The following is a 26,645-nucleotide window of genomic DNA, read 5'->3' as shown; positions in this document are numbered from 1 at the left end:
GGGTTTTCAACCACAGAAACCTAAAGGCAGCAATCCCTTAAGAAAAAATTCTACATCTCCTTCCTTCGCCCTCTAACTCTGTTTAACATCTACATAAATGCTTATTATAACGAATTATCTGTCCTCTGGCCAAATAGCTCCTCCTCATTCTTTAGCTGTGTGTCCCTCTGTATTCACCCAACATCTCTACCATAACTCCTATCTGTTCAAAGAAACATAAAATGTCAAAGTAATTTTACAATTACCTGTTTATAAATGTTTGTCATAAGTTATCACCTCCAATGAAGCTAAATATTTCTGAAGTTGAACATCTCCCAAAAAATTCCCTCTCCACTCCCTATATCAACTTGGGCCAGAGATAAAATATCATGCTCACATCCTTCTCAGTTTTCACTTCTTCCTCACATTATCACTGCCAAAGTGGCTGGTCTGGGCCCTTTTTGTAACTTTCTCTGTACAACAAGACAACTATTGCTACTCATGGTTGGATAGTTAATTCTGAATCTTCACCTAAAGCCTGGATTCAGAGCGCTCTCAGCAAGAACTCTGTCTCCAAAGTGAATGCAGTTACTCTCTTAATATAAAATCCTTATTTCTGAAAATAAGTGCATATTTAAGGGCAATTATTATGAATTAAACTTAATTAGAAATGGATCCTTGAACAATTTTAAACAGCATCTGTTTGGGGAGGGATTTGTTGGTGATGTATCTAATTTCCTTTGAAATTAAACTTCACTGAAATCTTATGCATATAAACTGTGTTAGAACATTTTCTAAAATGGCAGTTCTTTCTTTAGTACTGAAGGTTTCTTCTTTAAGGGCTAGAAAATAAGGTATTACCACAAAGAATAGAAATCTATATTAGAAACTGTCTTTTGTATATCGACCTCCTTTGTTATAGATATCTCCTATGTCACGTTTATCACCTCCTGTATTTTTTTTTAAGTCAGCTCATAATTTGCCAGTAGCTGCATGGCCATTATGATAACGGCTTTGCAATATGTATATACATATATATAATGATTGTTTGCAAGAGAATTTTAAAATCAGTGAAAAGATTATTTTTGAGTACTGGCAGGGACCCCATAGTCCAAAAAAAGAAGCAACTAATGGACAGATAAATAGGTATCTGTAAAATCACAAAAGTTATCATTATTCTCTGTTACTCACTGTTCAAAGGGGGGAAATGAAATTACCAGGCAGTAGGTTTTAAGCTAACAATAGAAAATACTGTTTCTCATCACATGTATTTAAATTCTGGAACTTCTTGACACGGCATGCTGTGAAAGGGAAAAGCATAAAGGAGTTCTAAAAAGTTTAGACAAATTCATGGAAAACAGGTAAAGGTCTATCAAATATGATGGTCCAGCCATCAGCTAAGAAAATCCTCAACGAGGAGAAGTATTTCTCAGTAATTTCCTGCTACTTACATTACTCCTCAGTCATCCTCTACTTTGCCAGTGCTCGAGTCACAGTAGTACTTAGACTTGTGATCTGACCCAGGATGGCACTTCGTTTATTAATATTTGTGAGTGTGATGTCAAGATACATTAGCGAGTTTTCCATTAGAAACATATGAAGACTGGTTATTCTTTGTAGAAGTCAAGGGCAGAGGACATCAGAGAGACCTCAAACACATCACAGCCCAATAACATTTTGGGGTATTTACTGTTTATTAAATTGATTGTTTTCTTTTTTAAAAAAAAGAAGACATTTTTGCATCACAACTTGGGTTTAAGGTTGCCTCTATAAATGAATAATTTAGAATAAAGTACATTTTGGAGACACTGTAACTTTCTCTGAATCAAGCATTATAACCACAAGCTATTCAGACTAAAGGGTAACCTCAAAATTCAGTCCTGTTAGACAAGGGAAACTATACAAGACAGTAAAAAGGAAAACAAATTTAAAAAGCCAGCCGTGGTCACAGCATCAAATTGAAAGATTGAAAAAAAAAATTAATCCAACATATATTTAAAAATCAGTTCTATGTGCTCCGAGAGCACAAGCTCCCGGTGCTTTCACCAGAACGCCATTGCCCTCGTGTGATGATACTACCAGGTCTATAGACCCCAGCACTAATTTATTTGCATTAATTTAGAATGACTAAATCCTGGCAAAGAGTTTTTTTCATTTTTAAACTTGTTTGCAAGGCCCTGACACATAAACACAACCCTTCAGTTCCCATTTTGTGTGGGGGTGTTAGGCAGCTGAACGCAGATGGATCGTAAGCTTCTAAAGCCATTTGTTTAGCAAACCAAATGTTTGTGTTATTATTTTCAAGTAATCAAAGAGCACCTGCTTATTTCTTGTTCTAAGCTAGTCAGACAGAAACCAGTATTACAGCTATAACACTGTCATCCTGATATTTATAATCCAGGCCGTGCTGGGTGGATGTTTATGCACAGCCTTGCCGCTTTGGGCAGGGGAAGCTGATAACAAAATAGGAATCTGAAAAGCAGGTTCATGTGAAGACAAGCAGCGCGCGGTCCTCCCCGGGACACCAGGTCGCACGTGCGCCGTGCACACGCAGCCCCTCACCCAGATCCACGCAGCAGCATTCGCAAAGCCTGGGACAAATCTCCCTAGGGCAACTAAAGGACAAAAAAAGAGAGCTACAATGTCGCTCCTTATGAAGGACTTACAAGATTCACAAGCCCATTTCGCACGATTTGTCGGGTACCTGGTGAGTGAAGGTTCAAGACCATTTCATACACCATTCAATTTGCCAATTCACTCCTGCTATTTGTTATTCCAGCTGTACTGCTCGTCTCCCAAATGGATTTTTTTTTCCCCAGCTTGAGTAGATGGCTACACCATTTGTTAATCATCAGAATAACAAAAAAGAATACTAGATACCAATTCCAGTGTTCATTACCATGTTTTTTTACCCCACCACCCATTCAAACAACTAGGTGCCCACCATAGCTACCAGGAGTCTTCTCTTCAATTTTGATGAGCCTTAGGATTTATGTACTCAGAAAGACATAGGCAGTGAGTTGATGGTATCACAGGCTGGTATGACTGAAGGTCTATTATAATTTATGCCTAAAACCTGCTGTATTTGAAAACTAGCCACTGATATAACTTGAGGATTTACCATGCAGGTAAATTTTACAAGCAGGTTTAACCCCTACAGTGAGAAATGTTGAGTCTTCTGGAGGAAAATTATATCAAAACCTATGTAGCATCTAATAAGAAGCAGCACAGAACTAACATGTAGGCACCAAAAAGCAGATTTCTCTGCCCTGACCCTCCGGTGCAAGTAAGGGGTTTTAGGTAAGCTGTACTGGGCTAAATGCGCTATTAATTTAAAGTACAAGGAAACCCAAACAAAGGGTGTGCATTTTATCTTCTTCTACTTCCCACAATAATCTAGTGCTACCAAATACAGTCAGCTGCTAGATTTTGTCAGAGCATAAATCCCTACTTTATGAGGGGATGCATGGATCTATGGAAGCGTTTGCACTAGGGTAAAACTCTGCGACTGATCCTGCAAAACGGAAGCATGTGCTTATTTTATGGGCATGAGTAATTGGATTAAAACTTCTGTGTTTAATTTTCCATAGAGTTGAGGACACGAACAAATATTTTTAGAATCAGGGTCTCAGTGGTGAAGAGTGTGCTATGTTTTACACTGGAGGAATACATTAAACACTTGTTCTGTGTGACTCTTCAGTTATTGCAAGGAATGTCTGCAAAGGCAGAATACAACACAGAGGCAAAAAACACCAGCTTCACACCCAGATGAAAACTTCAAATTACCTGCCCACCGGTAGGTTGTTATACTTACCAATATTGCAATACTTTCCTGCATAATTTCCTTTGCAATCACATACTATTTTCCCACTGAAGGTAACCATTTTACATTCTCCACCATTCATGCAAGGATCATTAACACAACCTACAAGCAGAAACCAAAGATCAAACCAAAGGTACAAACTATTCAAGAGAATCGGTCCATTTTAACCTACTTTAGTACACCTTTGCCATGCACGTGCATTTTGGGGAAGTTTTTCCTTTTTTACTCATCTCAGACCTACACTTGATATAAATTAAAGAAAAGGAAACTGCTGATTTCTGCCCGCTGAGGTCTGTCTCATTGTTTTCTCTTTTATTGGAGAATGTCAGCCTAGCTATTGAAAAATATTATCAATGAACAATAGGTTAAATGGGGGTGGTGATTATTATTACTGGTGATGATGGTGATGGCATTAGCACTTCTTTCTGTACAGAGGGTTCTGCCAATTCCAAGTTTGCCACTGAGCTGCATTAAAATTTATAATAATGTATCTAGCAGGGAGCTCAGTTAAATATTTAGGATCTGTGACTGGGAAGTATTAAGTCCTATCGAATTTCCCAACTCTCCCATGGACTCCCAATGTCCTAGAAAGCCACTGACTCCCCACGCTTTAGTTTCCAGTTCTGTAAGGTGGGAATAAAAGCACCTACCTATTTCAAAGGGCTTTTACAAAGCTTACTCAGTACTGTAAGCTACTTGGGAGTCTGGGCAGGGTAAAAGTCAGCCAGACTGAATAGCAGAATAGCCATACCAGAGCACATATATAGGTGAGGCATATGGTTTGCTTCCCACCATCTCTCCTTCCAAAAGGGAGGTGCTGTGCTGGCTTCATCAGATAAGTGACAACCTGAAGCGCATGCCCTGCAGCTAGCTGGCCAGCTGTGTCGGGCACCTGGCAGCCCCAAAACAGGGAGGAGGCTTCATAACATAAGCATCACCCCGGCCAGGAATGAGTATGTCGGGCCAAAAATCATGGGGACTCTGGGGTCGATGCAGGGCATATGGGATCCTGGAGGCGGGTAGTGTTTACATGCTGGCAACTCAAGAGTGGGATAGGCTTGGGAAGAAAACCCAGAGCTGAAACAGCAATATGAAGCGATTGTAGGTGTGCAGGGGAAGAGTAGAGGAGGGTGTGCCTCTCAGGCGTGTTACAGTTTTGGAGGAGAAATTTTACCACTTCTATTACATAATCTGTTGCATATTCTTACATGCTGGAGTTCAGGATTGCATCCCTCTCAAAGAAAACACTGAGATGTGTCCCTAAAATTCAGCTTAATGCATACAATTGCTTCCTCAAATAAGGATGGACACATTGAAGTGATTTCCTGGTTCAGCATTACTGCTCACACATGGAAAGGAAAGCTAAAATGTTCTCTTTTGGGAGGGTACATGAGCTGCAAGAGCAGCATTACTGTGTATAACACCGCTCAGGCTTTGATATCCTTACTGTCCTTTATCCCCACTCCATGCAGGCCAACAGCTGTAATACAAAATAGTGCCTTACTTTTGTGTTCGACACTCCCGCACTCAATCTGGCCGTTCACACACACGCACTGCTCCACAGCTCCTCGTTGGACTCTTGACCAGCTCATGCCCACATCAAAGAACTCGTAGAGACTGTTGTCAAAACATTTCTCTGAAACACAGTTCAAAAAACAACACAAGCTTTCTGAGGTTATTTCTTGCAAGGAACAGCACCACAATCTCCATCATTCCCTGCTCATCCCTTTTTTCCTGCTGAGCAGATATACATGTTTGTTGACAGTGCTTCTCAAGCAAACCAGCCTCCATAGTGGGGAGGCACTAAGCCACTATAGCAGCAGCTCCAAGGACCTCGAGGCAGAGGTGGCTTTCTCCTAAAGCCCTATGAGCACGGCAGCATCACCATTATTTAAGCCCTTCCAAAAGTTCATTCAGCAAACACAAAAAATCAAATCAGTGGCATATACTTGTGTCTGTCCCACTTTTCTGCATCATCCACAGCTGATGGGCTGTACTAGAGAGAGTGGAGTAACAGGACAGAAAAAGGCTTCTTTGCTTATTGTTGGGAGAGAAGTCTAGAGCTGCAGGGAACATGGTTTAGTGGTAGACTTGGTAGTGTTAGGTTAATGGTTGGACTCAATGATCTTAAGGGTCTTTTCCAACCTAAATGATTCTATGCTTCCGTGAAAAGCCTTCATTAAACAACAGCAAGCACAACTGACAACCCTTGGTGTAAAAGCCTAGTTCCTTGCCTGGCGTGCAGTAAATTGGGAGTGACACCACCGTAAAACTGGAAAAATAACCCAAGCAAAGCCTTTTGGCCTGACTCTCCTCCTTTGAAAATGACTACCCTGAAGGTGGAGTAGCTGCCCAGGTGCAAAGCTGACATCACAGGAAAAGTCGTAATAGATGCATGTGTGCATATACATAAGGGATAAGGCGTCACCTGAAATTTTGTTGCTTTTTCATGTCTCTCTGCCCTACCTACTAGATGATATTACTAGTAATTTCCAAACATGTAAGGGATATTTAAATCTTAAAAACAGCAAAGGGAGGGGAAGAGGCTCTTTGTGTTTCCCGTAGCTTAATACCTCACTGGCTTAGAGCACGCTTGGATTTATAATTGTATAATCAAGCTATTTTCAGCTGTCCTGTCAGTAATGGATTGTCTGTCATAACCATTTTGAAACCCGCCTCCACAAACATTCATGCTGCAGTGGTCTCCCATCACAACAGCACTACCTTTTCATTAAGCAAACATTAATGAGCATTACTCGCTGCTTGTATTTCATGTTGTAACACTCATGGAAGAAGATACTTACTCATCTGACAGTCCTCGCCCGTGAATTCCTCGGGACAGGTACAGTGGTACAGCCTATGGCCATGAGTGAGAGAACAGGTCCCTCCGTTTTGGCAAGGGTTGTTTGCACAGTGATCTAGACAGGCCACATAAGAAGTTGTTGTTAATAGGTGCCAGATAAGCCATGCTTTGTTGTGTTAGGTGTCGGCTTGGTTACATGAACCATTTTGGTTCAATGCACAGTGCTTTTAATACCATCTATTAGCCTAAAACAAAGTTTATCCAACCAATTTACATTGGTTTTGTTTCCAGCTGTATAGCAGCTATATTTATCCAGCTTTTAAAAACTGTATAGTAAATCACTGAGCTGAACCTTCTCCCCCGGAGTACCTTGTCTGAAGGTTGTAGGTCCAGGCACGTGTGAAGTTGCCAGAGCTGCCACCGTGGTGAGGAAGAAGATGGGACAAATGCCCACAAGATGGAGCTGTGCCTTTACACTGGGGAGGGAAGGCTGCAGCTCTGCCTCTGCCCGGATTACTGCCCTGCATGCTTCGCATTTCAGCATCAATGACCGGGATTATGCCTCTCTCTCTCAAATTACACAAAGGACAACCCTCGACAGAAGAATTTGCTATGGATTTTTGGATTATGTCTAAAACTAATGGACAGCTGGAACAAAGGGAAAAAAATTAAAGCAAAACAAGGGCACATCCGAGTAAATCAGGCCAAGCAAGATTAAACTGGACCAGTCTCGTATATCTGTTTTCCAAGGAATTTTCTAAATCGTGGGAGAGGAGGGGATGTGCCAGGACAACCCTCTTAACTCCTGCGACAGAAGCTTTACTTGGCAATGTGCAATGCAAAAGTTGTAAGAGCCTTGCTGGCCAGGCAACGTGCCTGATTTCAGGCAGTGTCAAGGCATATATCTCCCCTGAAGTTAACCAACGTCATGTTTTACACCTGCTGCAGAGCTGACCCAACAGCTTGTCTGCACTCGAATCTTCTTTTTTAATGCTAGTCAAATTCCGCAAGAGCAACTGTAGAGTTACTCAATCCAGGTGCTCCTTCAGCAGGAGAGCGTGGTCCTAAACATGAGATGCAACATATAGAAACACAGGCACAGACATACAGGGCTGAAGCAAAGCACGAAACTTACATCCTGAAGTTTGCTACAGCAGTGTAAATGTGAGGTTCCCCTGCACGGATCAAAATATTTATTTCAGAATAGTGTAATTGATATCAGATAGCAGGTCTGGGTGTATTCACTGGCAATTTCACTCCATGATAACATTAAGGGAAAGCAAGTAAAGGCAGTGACTTTCCTACTGTTCCTGCTGTTTGATAGTTATGAAACTTTTAGTGGTGTAATGTTTCCTCAAAGGAAAATCATGTATTTCCTATTCCCATCACATCCAAACCATGACCTGATCTCCAAGCCATCTCCTGGTACAAGTGCTCAAGTCTTTTTTTGTAGCCTCATTAAATCTGCAAAAAGCACTTCCAGTCCTCCATCTCTTTCCCAGTAGGAGTCCCTCACTACATCCCACCCACCACTCCACAGTCTGACCTCCCTGGTGTGTTCTGCATCCCTCCCGACCTTTCCTGGAGTCCATGAACAACAACTACTCACAAGCACATGGACACATCACAGTTCCCTGCAGGGAATCCTGCCCACCATTAACTATCCATTAACTGGGGAGTGCCAAGTCCCTGCCTGCTCAGCCAATGTCTAAAGCCACCCAGCAGTATCTCCCCACCCTCATGGCTAAAATACTCCGTGCTTGCTAGCAATCACCTTGACTTCAGCTTCACCTCTCTGAGGCTCTGCTGAACGAGCAGTAGCCTTGTCTCAACTTTCTACCCATATCTTCCCACAAAAGAAGGAAGGCCTTTCTGTTTCTGCCACCCACCTTTCCCAGAACCGGGACTGCTCTTCCCCAGAGCCCCTCCTGGGATGATGCCTCTTCCTCCTGCCTGCAGAGCCCACACCACTCTACTTCTTCTTTCCATATCAGTCCAAATGTCTCTTAAAAAACCCCACTGTCTGGAACTTTTCTCCCATGTCTGGGTTTCCCTGGGGTTTTGGCCATTTGTCCAAGACTTCCAGACATTCAGAGCAGTAGTCCTAACAGACTGCCCCAGATCTGGAAGTCCCACACATAGAGGCATTGCACTTTTATGCATATATATGTACATATATACGAACTACACATTCACAGCCCAGTTGGCCCATGTGTATGAAGGGGTCACATAGGGCAGATACTACACATGGTCTCCACAGAGGTCCCCTGCGCAGGAGTAGAGGATCCTCTGGAAGCCTGAAGGCAGCAATAAAGCTCCCACTGATTTCAGGAGGGGTTTGAGCAAGTGCCTTGGGCGTTGTTACGGCGAGCTCTGGCTCTGTACGGTGCAGTACTAACATCTCCCTCCAGCAGAACCTTCATACCTGAGCTTCACTTCATCCTGAAGCCAAACACTTTTTGGTTAAACTTTCTCTTGAAGTTGGCAGATGTATTTTCTGGATCAATACCTCCAACACTTGCTTAACACTAATTTGTAAGCAGCTCCAATGGTTTCAAGTCAACTCCCCATGTACAGATGCTATTCTTGGCCTGGAGAGAGTTCATGCTTCAGCCTTTGTTTTCAAGCAGCTCCTTCCCCATACCAGTTCACACACTCCTCACCAATCTCTCATGGCCAAAGAATACTCTCTCCCCCCAAAATTTCATTTTTTCTTGTTTTTCAAGTGTCTATAAAGTGGTTGAGATTCCCCCAAAGATTTAATATTTTAGTGGATTTTTTTCACAACAAAATCATATATTTTCCACATTTTAAAGATGACCATTATTCAGTTTGACTGCTTCTTTCTTCCCAGCTATCTTCCCCAGCAGGCCAACTTTCCTCCCGTTCGCTTGAAATTCCCTTCAGCCATTATGCTGCTCCTTCCTTTCAACCTCACCGTAAACCTTGTCTCTTTAAGCTACGGCTGGTGATCTGTTAAACATTTTCCAAGTCCAAATACAGTGCTTGCTGCTTAAAAAAATAAGTAGACTTATGTTTATAAATAAATTAAGAACTAAAGAACTTTTATTTATTTTTACAAAATTCTTAATGTTTCCAGAAATAAAGTCTTTTCTTTGCAACAGTCAGCAGCAATCTCTTCCAGCTACCCCATCCTTTTTTCTCTTTCCTTTCCTCTCACACATATAACTCTTTTTCTTTCTGAAGAAAAAACAGTAGCCAGGGCAAACCCTCACTGGCGTTAAGGTATATTGACAGAGATATCCCTCAGCGAGGGGCTGGCAGACAGGGTGGCCGCCTTCTTGCAAACCACCCTATCTAACGCCGCGGTGGGTAACAGGCAAAAATGAGCCAGCAAGCTCAAAAAGGCTTGCGGGCAGCCAGCTCACTGCAGAGATGGCTGCACGTGGGGCTGGCAGGGCAATGGCGATGGGAAGATTGAGGGACGGAGGTGGCACAAGGCACCTCCAGAAACGCAACACTAGGCTTGGAGAGCGCCTTCTTCAGCTACTGGAAAAGCCTCCTTGAGTCAGCCAGCCACCACCGTGACAGTCAGTGTTTCACTGGAGGATTAAAGTAGTCACGAGTTACAGCTTCTAATATTTTGAGCTCTGGGAGGGCACTCATGAATAAGTAGGTGCAGCCCTCATAACCTGACTCTTGAACTGTCTATAAAGTCTACGTTCATGTCTGACATACTTGCATTACAAAGGCACATATATTGCTGCTTGTTTTGGGGTTAGGTCATTTGTCTCTGATCTACTGTTAATCTGCTTTAAAGCCAGGCTGGAAAATAATTTAAAGTTGTTAAGTTTAAAATGACGATGCTGTGCACTGCTTAATTTTAGACTGTCAGCGTGATCAGCTAACGTTGACTTTTCAAGCGCTCTGGTAGATTGCAATCAGCTTGGTGATGAGACTCCTGACACGGCGGTGAACTCCCTGCAAGGGGATGGTGGAAAATGCCCTTCATTTGAAAGTGTGAAGCAAACATCTAAGGGCATCTGCTTGTATCCTGCAGACTAAACAAGACAGGTCACATTTGAAAGTAGTGAGGTAGAGAAAAGAGGAACATGATCAGCTTTTAGACACAGATCCAAAAAAAACCTCAGGGGCTTCAAGTCTGATCAGTGCAACACCTGATTTTTCAATGTTGGTCTGTCACTGTATAAATTGAGAATTAGATATATACGTTCCTTATAAAATGAGATTCCCAGCATCCAGCTCATGAAACATGGAGCTGGGGAGACACAGACAAGGAAGGGCCAGCCATTGAGGTACTGCTGAGGACAGGGATGCGTGTTCCCCACTGAACTGCTTGGGACATGGTGCTTTCACCCAGTGTGTCAATTAAAGTGACTTATATAGAAAGGAGAGTTTGCCGCAGACCTTAGCTTCCTGTTTTAGACAGACTTTCACAATGAGGTAATTGTAGCACTGGAGTGTGGTGACCACATGAAGCTGTAGCACTGCTCAGCTAAGTAACCCTTCTGTTGTCCCTCAGCACTCCTGCAATGAATGTGTCTGTCCTCTTATCTTCTCTGACACAGCCCAAAGTCCAAGGAAGTCTGGTTTTGAAGGTCTGCTCTTTACCCTGAGATCTCGAGGAAGGACAGCTGGAAGTGATGGCTGTGTGTTGTACAGGGTGTGAAATGTTTCTGTACCTTCTAAAAAATTAACTGGTCAAACAGACAGAAAAAGTAGCTGATTAAATGAAGCGGAAACTAAAAGGCACATCCAAGCCATGAGGGAGGAGAAGAGGAACGCCTCTGTGCTCGGCTCCAGCAGGAGTTCAGATTTCCGTGTTGGCATTACCATAATTTCTTTCCATGACTTCAAGTTAGTCAACAGAGACTGAATTAAAGACTGTGTGATATTCACAATCTAATGCTGTGGTTATGCAGAGTCACAGAGAGATCCCGGAAACAATTAATGATGTGAAGGCTTGCTCTGTGTACGCCAAATAAAAGCAGCACTGAAGGCACCGTCCCTCCTTACTGCAGGTGGCAAAGTAAGAGCCAGGTAGCTAGAGCAACTCAGCAATGGCTCGCCTTACCTGAGTGGTCTTTGGGCAACAAAGTGCAGTGTCCCCATCTCCTGTCCCGGTCATAGTTATGTGTTGTTGAACACCTGAAAAGAATTAAAGGTGCAGTTTACTGCAGCTTTAAACAACCTGCATCTTTGCACTGAAACTATACGGCCTTCACACTTTGGCAACCTGGAAATTCATACTTTTTTTTTCTAATAACATCTGTTTCATTCAAACTCTCTTAACACCAGAGGAAAAACATGCTTTCTTTTGTTAAAGATGCTCTGCCCCATTTCTCTCAAACAAAATACAGATTAAGAATGAGATGTGGAAGCAGGACTTGAGATTGCCAATGAATCCTCCAGAAAAACCCAACTTTCTTTCTATTTCTAAGATTAGAAAATGAAAGACACAAATAAAAACCAAAACCAAAGCAAATAAATTATGTCTCCTTTATTCTTTACAAAACAAGCAAAACAGGACCCAACCCATTTTTTATGCCTGTCAGTTACTTTAATAATCTGCGGAGGCAGGAGACTGTCCACAGAGGGACTTTTTCCTGGCTTTCAGCGGCAAACTTATTTTGCACTCAGTTCCTTTAAAGTATTTCTATTTTTTAACTTGCCAGACGAAATGAGGAAATAACTGACACAGGGGTGATTTCCAAATGCACGGATAAAACCTCTCCTTTTTGCAGAGCAGTGGGCTGAATCCTGCACGCCACGCTGCCCACGAGAATCCTACGGAGACAAACTTTGACAACTCTTTTATCCACGCACTTTCCTTGCCTTCATCAGTCTGTTATCTCCAAGGCTCATAGCACTCCAAGGAGCACTAAGCTGCTATTCTCCATTTGCAGAGGTAGACTTATAGGCTTCCCCAAGGCCACACAGGGAGTGTGTGACTGAACCAAGGCTGAACCTTGGAGGTCCACATTGTGTCCCAATGCACCGTCCACCAAAACATCCTCCCTAACCAGTTCTAATGCAGCATAATAAATATCAGCTGCCACTACACAGGAAAACGAGTGGCTACATGGCATTGGAAGAAATAGGAGTTTGCTTTATTTAACATGCCTGATAATCTGTTTTTATTACGTGTGTTTCTATCACACCTTCAACAGTTGTGTTATCAAATATTTTTTTCACCCTAGGATGTCACAAGCTAGATATTGAAATTTTATTGTGGAGCATGTCTACCATTTTAACTGCCCTACTTTGCTTCTTAATTAGATGCTATGTGGTATTTAAAATGCTTTAATTCCTATGGAGCATCTGAATAGGCCACACATATTAAGTTCGGTGACCTCAATTATATATGGTGCACAAACAGAGAGGTGCTTGGTAGTCTAGTGCAGATTAACTTGACGTGTTCTTAAAGAGGCTGTTTTCTCACAGGCATTAAGGCCCGTGCAACTCTGCTGGGAGTTAATGGAAATTTTTCTGTGCTCCTTCGGTGGGAAGTGGATCATGCTTTTTTAAAGGACGGTCTGTTACGCATGAGGAGTAAGGTGAGGAGAAAGTTAAAAGTGGTTCTCAGCAGTGCACTGCTTGTGTCGTTGTTGGCAAAACTGTCTCTGACTGAACACTTCATCTGTGCCAGCCATGACGGAGAAGGAGAGTCCAAACTTTTCTGACTGACTTAATTGTTGATTTAGCAGAGCGATGTTACACTGAGCAGCATGGGAGAGGCAAATGGAAAAGGCCCTGTGTATGTCTAAAGAATTCAAGCAAACTCTGATCATTAGGGGGAAAAAAACAATTTATATGTAAATTAATACTCTCTGGAGTCTGTCCAGTAGCAGCCAAGTTCTAAGCAAATGGAGAATTCAATTTTTCCCCTCTTAAATGTTTTTTGTCATCAGAGACCCTGACAGAGGCTTCTTCCACCAGCTCTCCACAACCCACTGGTCCTCCCACCCAATGCTCTTCACAACCAGTGCCCTCCTTCCCTATCCCCTCGCAGTGACTCCGAAGAGGTTGGTCCTCCCCTGTGATGCCAGGCTGCCTTTTCAGTGCCCGGCTTCTTGCACATTCACATAATCCTTTTATATTTTCCACCACGTATCTCTTACTGTTTGGGAGAAGCTCAGAGCATCCTCAAAGCTACTTCACTAGTCTCTCTCCTTTTCTTTTTAAAATCTGTTCTTTGCTGGGAGGCTTACCAAAAATGTGATGACATTTTGGTCTCACGGGGTGTTACCTCCAGCAGCCACACCAACTAAACAGGCTTATTATTTCTTTGTGCTACTTGTAAATGGGCCCACTTTCTAAATTTATGAGATAACAAATGTCTTTACATTAGCCTGTCACATAAAATTGTTAATAAAAAAGTGAAAACTTAAAGACACGGATACTGAATTAATTACACCAGAAAAGTCCACTACTAGGGATTGATTTAAACATTTTAAACCCATGCGTGGTAAACAACAGGGGAATGGACGGACAAAATGGTGTATCACAGATGAGGCCTAACTGGTAGGCAGGATAAATGGAAAGCGGGCTATTTTACCCATCAGGAGCATTGGGAGCCTTAATAATACAACATTTTGGAGAGCAAGCAAAGCCTTGGGCCAGAGCCAGCCTGGTGGAAGGAAAGAGCTCTGCCGTCATGCCTGGTGCTGTCACCATGTTCGAGGCCTGGAGGTTCCCTCAGACCTTTTCAGATGTTGTCCGGACCACGAGAGATGGACAGACTCCGCCTGACAACACCAGAGCAACCACCACCAGCACCAGCAAAATCCAGAGCCTGATGCTTGGTGTCTCCTGGCTCACCCCACATGTCCTTCTCCTTTCCAGGACTGGCATAAACTCTCCAGCTTGTAGTCCAGCTGGCCAAAACCCCCTCCTTTCCACTGTTTTCAGCCTGTGGCCAAAGTATCAAATCTTCCTGTTGCCAGAGAAGATGGTAAGATCATGCCCTTCCTATACAGACCTAAGCCCACCCTTGCAACCTGGCGCAATGGGGACCCACACATCCAGCACTCGAGCACAGGATAAGGCTTCTCCAGGGTATGAGTCAACACCTTCCAAATCACAGCCAAAATCTGAGCCAAAATCTTCTCCCGCCATTCCCCTTGAGCAGGATCTTGAGGGAACGCATCCCACTGTGGGACACAGGGGCAGGGTGCTTGCAGCATCCCTGCAGCCACAGCTCGGCTGCAATTCAGACCACCCTCCCCATTTGCTCTCATGGGTGTTCATTGCACCCCCATTTTGTCTGTCCCTACACTGTTTTGTCTTTCTGGAGGTACCAATGAAATTCAGCAACAGTTCCAGCTAATTTTTTCTCTTCAACACAAAAGACAAATTTACATGACATCTTTAGTACCTGGTAAGAGGCCTCTAAATAGGAACTTCTCTGTGAAAACAGATAATTAAAGGGAAATGCGATACAGGATGCTGTTAAAGGAAGTTTGTTATTTGAATACTGCAATTATTTTGTCTTCTTTCCTCTGTTTTTGATAAATATTTATAAAGATACAGCTTGTTTGTTTCTCTCAGTAAGTAGGGAGAGGTTTCTGTGGTCAGGACTCTGATTTATGTTGAAACATTTAATGTTACAAATGGACAAGGTCATGTCTGATTACCTTCCACATTTAGCCCTTTGAATCAACACAGTAGCTTTCATAAATGAGATATCCAGCTTCATATTAAGATAGACACTGCTCTTAAATGCTTTCTGCAGGAGGACTATCTTTTTATTGAACTTAATATGATTGGCTAGCACACTATACCTGTGTCATACGTATGAGAAAACATATAAAATTAAAGCCAATTAGAGCAGGCTTTGGCTCACACTACAGAGTCTTGCCTGTAGTCCTGCCTTAAAGTATGACTTGAGGACTAAGGACACGGACTCGTTAAGCGCATAATCCAGCACTCTCCCGGTCTGGTCTCCTTGCATTTGCCCCCAGAGAGGCAGGTTGCATCCAGTCTCCCATCATCTCCATCCTTACTAGGAGCTTGCAGGCAGGCAGGAGCAGGAAGGACACACGCCTTGCCCTCACCTGCTGCCTGCCAGGTCCCCTGGGATGAGTTATTCAGCATCAGTCCAGCATGGGCTAGTGCCAAGTCACACAAAAATGCATAGAGCATGTTTCCTGACTGCTATTCAGGGCTCTTTTCCTGGCATCTCTGTGCCTGAAGTCACACATTAGGTTGCTTTTAACTTATGAAAGAAGAGTAAACACTGGCCAGAAGGTCAGCCACGGGGTGAAATGGCCTGTCAAAACCAAACAGCTCCAGCTGTCCTCCCTCTCATCTCCCCTCTTGTAAATGGCTTTTTAAAAATCGGAAGCATAAGAGCAAGTTGTCCAAGGTCGGCTCAAAAGTGTGCTCTAACCTTGGATCCCATCCATTCACGGGTTTTTCCATTTTTTTCCATTTCTGTGGCCTAACTGGCTAAAAACAAATACACAGAGTGTCATGTATTAACAAGATCCATCTTAAGCACTGCATGAAATTAAGTGGGTCCAAAGGTCAAAGTCTTTGTGGCTACAGTTCATCAAAGACAGGGTTCAAACTAGAAAATTATTCCAGTTCTCTTCCTTTAGTTAAGATATTCTCAAATTCTTGTTTCCTTGAGGCTTTTCTCATCTGGATTGTATCTATGGATGTTGGGAAAATTCAGAAGTGCTCTCCTAGCCTGAAGCTCTCTATTTGTGTAAGAAGGTATGTGTCGCGGTTTACATTACACCAGCACTTACTTACACTTAAAACAGATGTGCCATCAGAAAGATGACACAGATCATGAAAAAATTAGACAGTCCAGTAGCAGAACTGAGAGTTCTACCCTGCATGGGTGAGTAAAATAAACTCTATAAAATATTATCTCCACCCTGAAAATGTGCAAGTATGTGCCTTTCACATAGCTCATCTGTGCATTTTTTTTCACATTACTGGTACCCATATATTCCCTGCTTTGTTGCCTTTGATTTCTGTTAATATATGCCCACTAGATAAGTTTGCCTGCAGTTAGTCTTGTTTATTCAGTGCTTGCTGCAGTAGGGTTCCCACCTGACTGCCCCTACCCCAAAATTAATAATGAATACTTTTAACAACTTCTGCATATGTAAAAGAATAACCTTTGCCCAAAATAAAGAGACCTGGCCTTAAACACACTAGTAGAATAAATCATTACCCAACAAGCAGGAGTAATACCTCACCTCTCAGTACTGCACTGTCCAAAAGGGGCCTGGTGCCAATCTGGATAGAAATTAGAGATATGGGGGGAGGAAAAACAACTTTCCTCAAAAATGAGATGGTCTCTGCTGCAGTACAAGTTGGCCCACACAAATCAAAGGATTCTTTAACCGAGTGTCATCTCTTATAGGTGTCTGTATCCCTGCTTTTTCCCTCAGCAGAGGGTTTCTATCAGGTCGTTTCATCGGTCCTGCCGTTTCTGTACAAGCACTTGCCACTCATATAAGTTGCAATTCCAATATGAAGGCCAAGGAGGAAACATTTCTGCAGTTCTTGAGCTTTCTGTGGCCCTGGAGACCCCGTGCCTGGGCTCCCTCCCCTCTGAGCATGAGTCTTGACCTGAGGGCCATCACTATAAGCAGGAGAACTGCATGGCTCTCCTTGGGCACAGCATCAAGCTCAAGTTAATTACTCTAAAAACGAGATTAAAGCTCTAAAAGGATGACATTTTCATTTGAATGCTGTCTTCATTTATGAGCAATGTTAACTTACCATTTCTTTTGGGAAAACAGATTTGATAAACATGAGTGATAAAACCTTCCACCATACCGGAAAGGAAATTTGCATAAATTTCCATCCTCCGTAAACACTGAAATACAAGAATAAAAAACTCATCATGCAGCTGAACACCAACCCACAGGTGTATATATTATATGTTATTGTATGAAATTATGAAGATAGATATCTTCAAGTTTTTCAGCTGTACTTTGGACTCTGTGTCTCTGCAACTTCTAGTGCGTAAGAAGAGGCTTAAAATCCTATGTAATGAACGAATCATCAAAGATTAATGGGCTCTGCGGTAGAATAAAGATCTCAGATCGTTTAAGCTCAAAATACATGGCAATTTCTGGTACAGCAAATGCCAATTATATTCATTAATTGCAATTATAATTTCTAATTATGTAGTATTGTAATAGCATATTAAATTGATTTCTGTAGTATCCTTTCAGGCTCCATATCACATTGTAACATCTGTTTAAAACAATTAAGGCACCAGACAGTACAAACTGAAATAGAAACAGTCAGGAGAAAGAAGATTTTAACGGTTGGGGGAAGACAGATAATTTTGATCATATCACCTTCCCTTTGGGATAAGCCGATTCCATACAAGTGGGGAGAAATTGATGGGACCAGTGTCTAAAAAGGGCAATTTTTATGTTCACCACGTCAGTGATGGCAGTCTAAGCAAGGGTGGTGGGAGTCTAAGGAAGGCTAGTGGGAGTCCAGGAGAAAAAATCCTTCAAGACAAGTCTTGAGAATGAGAAAGACTGAAGATAAAAAAGACAATGAAAAACTGTCAGAGCTTATTTAACCATTAAGCTAAAAGCAATCACTTTTGAGAGCTGGGAGCATGAATGGGAAGCCAACCACTGCTGTAGGAGAGAAATGGGGCATACAACTGAGCTGGCAGCACAGCGCATTTCCATTTCTCAGTGATGATGTATGACTGCTCCTTGTCCTGAGCTTACCCCTTCCATGACGGCTGGGGCTCCTGCACACCCTTGAGATATCTGTTAACCCTCACAAGCCCAGACTCATCATCTCAAAGAGCTGCTGAGGCCAGTTATTAGCATTATGGAAAAAATAACCCATCCCTGTGGTCCAAACCATTCCTAACTCGTTGGAATTATGGTCAATCTATCTGTCCTAACTGTCCTCTTATCTGTCAATGCAAAATAGCTACTGCCAGCCCCTCTGCTGTCCCTTTTTCAAGCCTGGTTTTCGTTATCTGAACTAATTAAGCAAATGTTCAGATATTTACCTTCTCTGTCTGATACCTCCCGTTATAAACAGTTAGGGGAGTTGTGAAAATACATCCATTCAGAAGACATATTGCATCCCAAAGTCCATTAAAGACTGCTCTAAGCTATAAAGGCACCACTAATGGCCCAATTCATGTAATGCTTAACAGCAAAAGCACAGGACAATAAAAGCTTTAAAAATGGAAGTCTGCAATGCCCATGCACAGCCAGGATGTCTGTTTGTTTAGGTGCCATCAAAACAAATGCAACCCAGCAAATTGCATGGGGCTCAAACCCTTCTCCCACAGAGAGATCAAGGGCTGCAGCAGAAATTGAACTTATACATACAAAGAGCTTATATACTTTAAAGTTGCAGGGCAGACGCAGCTCTGATCAAAATAAAGGGAGTTGCACTTCTACAGCCACACAATGTTATGAGTGAATATAAGCCACGCCAGCTGAGACTAACTAAAATCCAGTCAGCACCTTCCCATTAATCCACACCTGAAGGAAAATTACCTGAGATTCCTGAGCTAATCCTAAATTCCCCTCCTCACAGAAATTAATATTGGCATAACCATTCCATAATCCTTATTCATGTTGAAACAAAGACAGACTTACTACTGACTTGCACAGCACGGATACAGACAGGCAGATCATTCTTACTGTCATGAAACCTATTGGATTTGACTTTGTACCTTGTGGGCGAGTGAACCCATGTTTTGAGCCTCTTCCTGCCCCAGATTTGTAGTGCTACAAAGAGAAAAAAAGAATGTGGATTGGAGACACAAATTCACTCTGGGAACCATCCTATAGAGAGAAACATGCTTTCCAGGGTGCCCTGAAATTGTGTTTCTCCCAGTGCTTCTCATTATTTGTGTGTGATTTTTGCTGGGGCACAGTCTGGTGAAAAAGGGTAGATAAACACTGGCTCGTGAAAGGTCTCTGTTAAACCGGGAAAACCCAGCAGAGCACAAAAAAGGCCAAAGCTCTGCTCCATTATATCTTTCTATTGCCAAGGGACACATCTCCTATTTCTCTCGACAGGAAGCATATATGCATTCTGGGGCCAGTTCACAGTTACAAATAATATCCCAGCATTTGACTTTTCCTGCCGTTTAGCTGTATCCCCCAGGGCATTAGTTAAAAAAGCAACCTCTACTTTATTTGGGTTCGCCTATCAGCAAGCAAAGAGCACTAGGCTGAGCTGATTTTAAGCCACAGGAAATAATAAAAAACGGTAATACACATAAAGTGCTGCTGCCACCAAAGGTGCTGACAGCTGAACTATAGCAAAATAAAAATATCACAAAAGCAGCCAAAGAAGCAGCACATCATGAACATAGAACTGGATAGGGGACTTAACAAGTAAGGGATAAGACAAAGCTGTTGCTAAGATATATAGGGAGGGCTTGAACAGTTCTGAGGAAGAGTTTTTGCACTCTACACTGACTCTGCCAGCACTGAGCAGTCTCCAACGGCTTCAGCCAGGGCTGATCTTTTCCTAGGCACCATGAATATTCCTCTCTGCTCCCACCTGCAATAGCTAAGGAGATACTTCTGTACTTCACTGGGATAGTTAGGATTATAGCATCATTTAGGTATATCTGAGCTAGTTTTAACCTAGCTAGTGAAATACGGCTAATCATAAAGCCACACAACTGAGGGTCCAGGCTATTAGCTGAGCTGCTAGTCCATGGTGGATGCCAGGCCGTGGTAGTGTTTAAGCAAACTAGCAAAGTCAAACCATCATGGCCATGCTCACCAGTGCTGCAGGGTGCCTTGCAGACACACCCAAAAAAAGACACAAAGCACACGAAAACACTGAAGAGCATGGCTTGAAAACAAGGAGAGGTTTGAAAAGAAGGAGATGGTTACCTAAGCTGGCATGTTCAGTTACCAGGTAGCAGTAAAGCCTGGTAGAGTAGCACTCTCCTTCTATGCTATTGCAGGTACCTGCTTGTGTCAACACATTTCTGAGATGCATTTTCAAAGTATTTCAATTTTTGTGGTCCTTCCTCCCCTTCCGTTCTTCCTCCCTAGCAGGGCATGGATGTAAGCAATTTCTTTAAATGCAGATAGGTATGGGACCAGCTATCCTACAGGCCCCCCACTTAGTCAGCACTGCTGTGAGCCTTCATCTAGCAAATCCCTTTTGTTTTTCATTTGAAGTGCTCTTCCTTTCAGTCTGGTCAGCGGCTTCACTCAGCCAACCCCAAGGCAACATTTTCCTGCCAGGCAGCACGTAGGTGATCCACCTCTCCAAAACAGAAGAATCAGACTTACCATCCTTGCACAGTCACTGCTCAGAGTCAGAGCCAAGACAACAGTGAAAGGAGCACAGACTTTCATGTTTGCTCTCCTCTCACGAAGGTTTTGCCTGGCAGAGGGAAACTTCCAGGGCTGGGCTGAAGCGAGAAGGTGAATCAGCAACAAGCTTTCGCAAGGAACTGCGATTTACTTGACTTTAGGGTATTTTAGTTTTCTAAGTAAGCAGAACTGTTATCGTTGTTAATCATTAATGTCTTTGTGGGTAGATGGGAATGCCATGTAGCGAGATACTCTCCCTAAACCACAGGGAGTGAAGAGTTTACAAAGTGCCTGACCCTTGGAGATGATCGCCAGTCTACTCAGCAAGCGTTTAAGAGCACCTCCAGAGGAGATGATCCAATGTTGCTTGTAATCGGAGACAATTTACCTTCTAGACATTTCCCATCTCTTTCCCTTCAGGAGCTAATTAAAAGCATGGTATAGCAATAACAAGGAGCTCCAAGCAAGCCCACTCAGGAGATGACATTACATTGCAAAATACGGACCAGATCAATGCCGATATCAGACACAAGAATTACTCATTAACAGATGGTTACCTGCCCAGCCATGACTTACAGCAGCAGCCTTCCAGCAACAGACTGGGAAAGTTAAAAAGAAAGAAAATAGACATTACTCTGACAAGATGTTTTGTGTACCAAAAAGCTCCCTTCTGCAGCCGCCTGAGCAAAGCCATCTCTGTCTTGTAAGTGCTTGGCTAAGATAGCTGCACTGCAGAAGCATTTCTAAGAGGGATGCAGAGGGTATTGCTAAAACTGAGATTTCACCAGTGGAGTCTGTTTCAGCCCCACCTTGCCCCACAACCAAAATCCACAGGTTTGGCTGGTACAACTGTGTCTATGCTTGAGGCTTCTGCCAGCCATGTGCTGTCAATCAGGGACCGCACCTCTTCACACCCAAAATCCCCAGAGCCACAACAACAGAAAGAATACCATAGTCCTTGCTTAAGTTGCGCTCTACCCTTTGAAGTTTCACCAGCACAACTATGGAAAGGATGTGATTTTTTTTTTTTTTTTTTTTTTTTTAACCCAACAGGACCATGGCAGTAGGGCCCAGCGGTGCAGTGGAGCTACCCCAGTACAATTTTGCCATGATGGTTTATAATGTTGGAGGGGATTTCCACTGGCTGTGCTATCACACTGCTGTATCTGTCATCACAGTAATAGCCCTTGTTAGTACAATTATGCATATATAGGTTTATGGACAAAACTTTCCTACTGTCAGCAAGGCTTGGAACAGCAGGAAGCAGGCAAATTTGGAATTTTCTTCCCAAAATCCAGCAAAGAGCAAACAAGCAGAAAAAAATTCTTTGCCTCTATGTGTTGTTTGTTGCCTGAAGATTTGAAGTAAATAAAGCTTCAGAATAGATTTGTGGAATAGATCTGTCTTATTTTCCCTCATTTCAAACATGAAAATAAGATGTACAGACAGTCTGATCTGCCTGGGGACACCTGGCAAAGCTGGAACATAGATTTCCACTTCCTACTCTCATTCTTGACTTAGGTCATCAGGCTTCAAACTAGTAATGCCTATACAATGGCTTGTAGACATCTGCTTACCATCCAGGCTACTGAAATTGTGCAAAGGAAGCAAAAAAAAAGCCATGAGCTGCCATTCCATCCGGAGTTCCCAAAAGCTCTGTGGAAAGAGAGGAGCGGGGGACCAAGGACTGGACAGTGAGGGGAGGAGGAAGATACATCCTTAAAGCTGCAGAAATATCCTCTTCCACCCATATCCAGAATAAAAACCATCCACTTCCAGGACCTGAAACATTGTGTTCCTGTGGTGACCAAGGCAGGCTGTAGGAAAGCATTTTCCCATACCCAAAAGTAAGAAAGAAGAAAAGCAAGAATGCATTCTGTGTCCGTCTGTCTGCTCCCGGTTGCTGTAGCTCGTAGGCATTGAACTACAAGCAAGAGTTGCAGAGTGTCTTTCTGGGGAGTCACAACTCTAAGCTTTTAGCTCAAACTGATTCCTCAACATAAGAAAAGGAAGAAACACCAACACCAGGAGCCACTTCAACTGATATGACAATGCTGGCACAAAGCAAAAGGAAAAGACATCAAAGCCAGGAGTTGCAACAGCTGCCGGAGAAGCACCACCGTATAATGGGAATTACCCCTGAGTAAGGTCTGAATAACGACCAAATAGTGATTTCAGGTTTCAGACAGATATGAATCATTAAAAAACCCTAACTACTACACGTACACTGCCTGCATTGGTTCAGCAGAGAGGTGTCTGAACAGGTTTTATGGCCATAGAGAAAAGGCAGAATTTGAGGTGTGTTTTTTTGTAAATTATGTTAAATGATCAGTGACTTTTTCAGCTATTTATAACCAGAAGAAAGTCTGCCTGCCTTCATCAGGCTTTTCGTAGAATCAGTAAAAATGAAGTATGCCACCTATTTTTTTGAGAAACATTATATCTCATTGGCAAGAAACTACTCAGAAAACTGAAGATTCAGGTTTGATACTGAATTCTTATAAACTTCACAGGGCTTTGGGCACTTGGGAGTTCATAAGGGTGAAGAATAAGGTCTTGGCTGCAGATATTTGTGTGTCATCATGTGAAGCTTTTGGCCATAAGCAGCACAAGAAGTGTGCATGGAGAGACAGTTGGGGAACAAACCTCGGGAAAGAGAGCTGAGATGCATGAATCCCCTACATTGGTCCGGTTTTATGCTATTCCAGATAGAGCCATCCAGCAGCACGGTCCTGGGTGAACTGGGAATGACCTCAAAGGCAGAGAGGCACCAGGCAGGGAGGCCATCCCTTACCCTAACATGTGTTCACGCCTGACTCCGCAGCCTCTCCGTCGAGAATCCAGATGCACAGAGCTTCCAATATGAAGATAATAAAAATGGGGCAAAAATAAGCAGCACAGAGCTTAGGGAGTTTCAGCAAGCATAACCTTTTTTATTTACACATGTACACCAGTGCCGCAATCACTGGTGCTCGGATGGTTTACGGGAATTGCACCTGACCTCAGGAACGGGCTACCCAGAGACGAAGGCAGAACCAGTGCACGCAGCCAGCCACCTCCTCAGCACACAGAGCATCGAATGGTCCGCGACTGCAGCAGCCCTCTGCCTCTGTCAAAGACCAAAAAGCCACTCTCACATTCAGATATCACCAGATTACATGTTGTTAAGACCTCTAGGGATGCCTATCATGAGAGAAATATCTTCTGCTGTAGGGAGGAGATGCTGTTTGGTTTGTATCGCTGCAGCTGAGAATGCACCAGCCTGCGAGACCCGGAGCACCATGTCAAAACCATCGCCCCATGGGTCAGGCTGATGAGCCCACAGAGCTGCTCTCCTTAACCTTCTCAAATCAATTCATCTGTGACTCATTATTTCCACTGTACTGAATGAAACTTTCCATAAAGGGAGAAAACAGTCAGGTGTGTATGGAGCAAATACCATAACAACAACGAGAAAAACAATGAAGATATGGAAACAATCCATATGGCATTCCAGATAAAGTACCTAGCATTAGATTTCAGACTTCATTTAGCGTCCATTTCAAATGAGGCTCTGTAAAACACTAAATAAATATAAATATAAACACTAATACTAATACATAAATGCATGCATGTGTGTATACATATATACACATATATATATATAGAAGAGAGGAAATCTGGATATAGGAGCTAGAGGAAAGACCTAGCTTTAGGGTGACAGAATATTTGGCAGCTCTAAGGCCTGGAGCCTGCATTGCAGCTCATCCAACCAGTGAAACTGCAGCTAGAGTCTGGTTCTTGTTTTCAAAGAAAATTCCATTTTCCTTTTAAAGAAAGGCACATTCTGATTCTTAACTTTGCTGCACATAATATTGAACATTTCCTGTGGAGCACATATAATCCAAATGCATTTAGAGCCAGATTCTGCTACTGCTGAAGTCAATGAAAGGTTTCAAAATAAGACTAGGAACTCTTGTTTGCAGGCTGTAATCCTTCTGTATCAAAGGCTAAAATCCCTCAGTTTCAGCATTTTTCCCTTAATATTGACACCGTCATGGGAAAATGAAAAGGCAAATAAACACACAATAAATGAGCAGAAAGAGACAAAAATCCTTGCTGCAGGGGGTATAGCACATACTGATAATACTGCCTCATATGTCTGCCTTTTCCTCACTTCCCACATTGCAATGTTTTTTAGTTCTTTAAATTTAACAATAATTAATAAAAGCCCAGACTGAGCCCAGACTCTGAACTACTTAGTAATAACAAAACAATATTAACAGCCACCCTAAATCATTAAATACTAACAAAAAGTAAATTGAGTCAGCCACCAATATAAAATAATAAAATTGCTTTTTTTTTTCCATGAATTAGTTCACTAGACTAAGTGGAAGTGGAAAGTGGAAATATAAGTGAATAAGTGGAAAAGATGAGTTTAAACACACATTTGTTTGCATTCATTCCTATGTACCAGCTACCAAGCAGACTGGAGGAGAGTGGTCCCATGACTGCAAGTTCACGCGTTCTCCATTTTTACGTTATTTCCTGACCATCGTAAATGTTTCTGAGAAATCTACCACCCAGCTACTGCAAAACTGAAGAAAAACTATAATCTTTTCTAATGACTAACTGATTCCCCTATGTATTTTTGCAAACTTCTATGCTTTTTCATAGTAATAACGTAATAAGGTTTTCTTCTTTGAAAGCCAGGTTCTTCTTCCCTTGTGAAAGTAACATATGGCAGCCAACTAACGGGGCAGTGTGGCCTCCTGAGATGATCTGATTTCCAGGCTTTAGTTGACATTATTGTTGCAAAGCCCAAACCCAGCTTCCTGGATAAGGAGACAGTTGCAGGCTACGGCATCGTTGGCACAAGGAAGTAGTGCTAGATCTAAAGTCTCTGCAAGTGTGCTGTGTCCAAGACATTGATACAACCTGATGAGTGCATGTGAATTGGAAGTAATTAGAAGTATTTCTAGCATGAAAAATACAACTTTTGATTTATCTTTCAGGAAGGGGTAGGATGCAAGCGATCATGTGTGGCAATTCTGCTCCTGGTGTACTAGCAAGGGACTCAATGCCAATGTGAGACTGACATACAAACCCTCCCAACTCTCTTTTTTTTCCTCTGGGGGATCTGCAAACCATGCTGCAGACCTTGTCGTCACTGTCAGATGGGATTCCCTTCATCTCTGTTGCTTGAGGTCATTCCCATTGTCTGGTCCTGGGAGCCGTTACCAAAACTCAGCTGTCCCCGTTACTTAATGAATACCCTAATCACTAGAACTGAGGCTAATACTCATGGGCTCCAAGTCTAGTGATTTTTTAAAGATTTTAAAATAATAGGGCAATGCAGCAACACTGGGAGTGCATGAGGAACCCTTTCCCTTCCCTCTAACACCTACTGCTCAGGGCTGCCTTGTTACGGGAGGGCACGGGTCAGACCTGTCTCGGGAAATGGTGTAACCTCAATCTGGTCACTCACATCTGAAACCAGTGTCTTCACCGCTGGGCAAGAAGTGAGCCTTCACCTCGTCTCTCTGTTCTGGAGTGGTACCTAGAGAAAAGCCATTGCGTTCCTCTTGCTAAAGCCACATGCAAAGGAAGAAAGCTGAAATCATTTTGCTCGTTTGCTTATTTCAGCAAGAAAAAAGAAAAGCTTTGGCTCAAATCAAACCGAAAAGTTGTTATTCATATGGGCCTAAAACACTGTAGCACGCAGCCTTCCACATAGCCACATTGCAACCACAAACACCTCCGGGTGTCACCCCCA

General features: G+C 42.7%; 1 protein-coding gene across 1 annotated transcript in view; it reads right to left on the bottom strand.

Annotated features, from left to right (window-relative positions):
• The window catches only part of HGFAC (HGF activator), a 44,467-nt gene extending 23,532 nt beyond the window's left edge, over positions 1-20,935 (bottom strand). The window contains exons 1-7 of the mRNA XM_050896224.1: positions 20,867-20,935; positions 19,279-19,333; positions 17,331-17,427; positions 11,662-11,735; positions 6,607-6,720; positions 5,307-5,438; positions 3,794-3,904 (exon numbers count right to left, since the gene is read on the bottom strand). Of these exons, the coding sequence (XP_050752181.1) occupies positions 3,794-3,904; positions 5,307-5,438; positions 6,607-6,720; positions 11,662-11,735; positions 17,331-17,427; positions 19,279-19,333; positions 20,867-20,932 (649 nt within the window). The 5' untranslated portion in view covers positions 20,933-20,935. The remainder of the gene's footprint in view (positions 1-3,793; positions 3,905-5,306; positions 5,439-6,606; positions 6,721-11,661; positions 11,736-17,330; positions 17,428-19,278; positions 19,334-20,866) is intronic.
• Between the last annotated feature and the right edge of the window lie 5,710 nt (positions 20,936-26,645).

Source organism: Gymnogyps californianus, chromosome 4 (genome assembly GCF_018139145.2).
Source record: "Gymnogyps californianus isolate 813 chromosome 4, ASM1813914v2, whole genome shotgun sequence".
NCBI lineage: Eukaryota > Metazoa > Chordata > Aves > Accipitriformes > Cathartidae > Gymnogyps > Gymnogyps californianus.
This window is presented reverse-complemented; position numbering and strand designations above follow the sequence as displayed.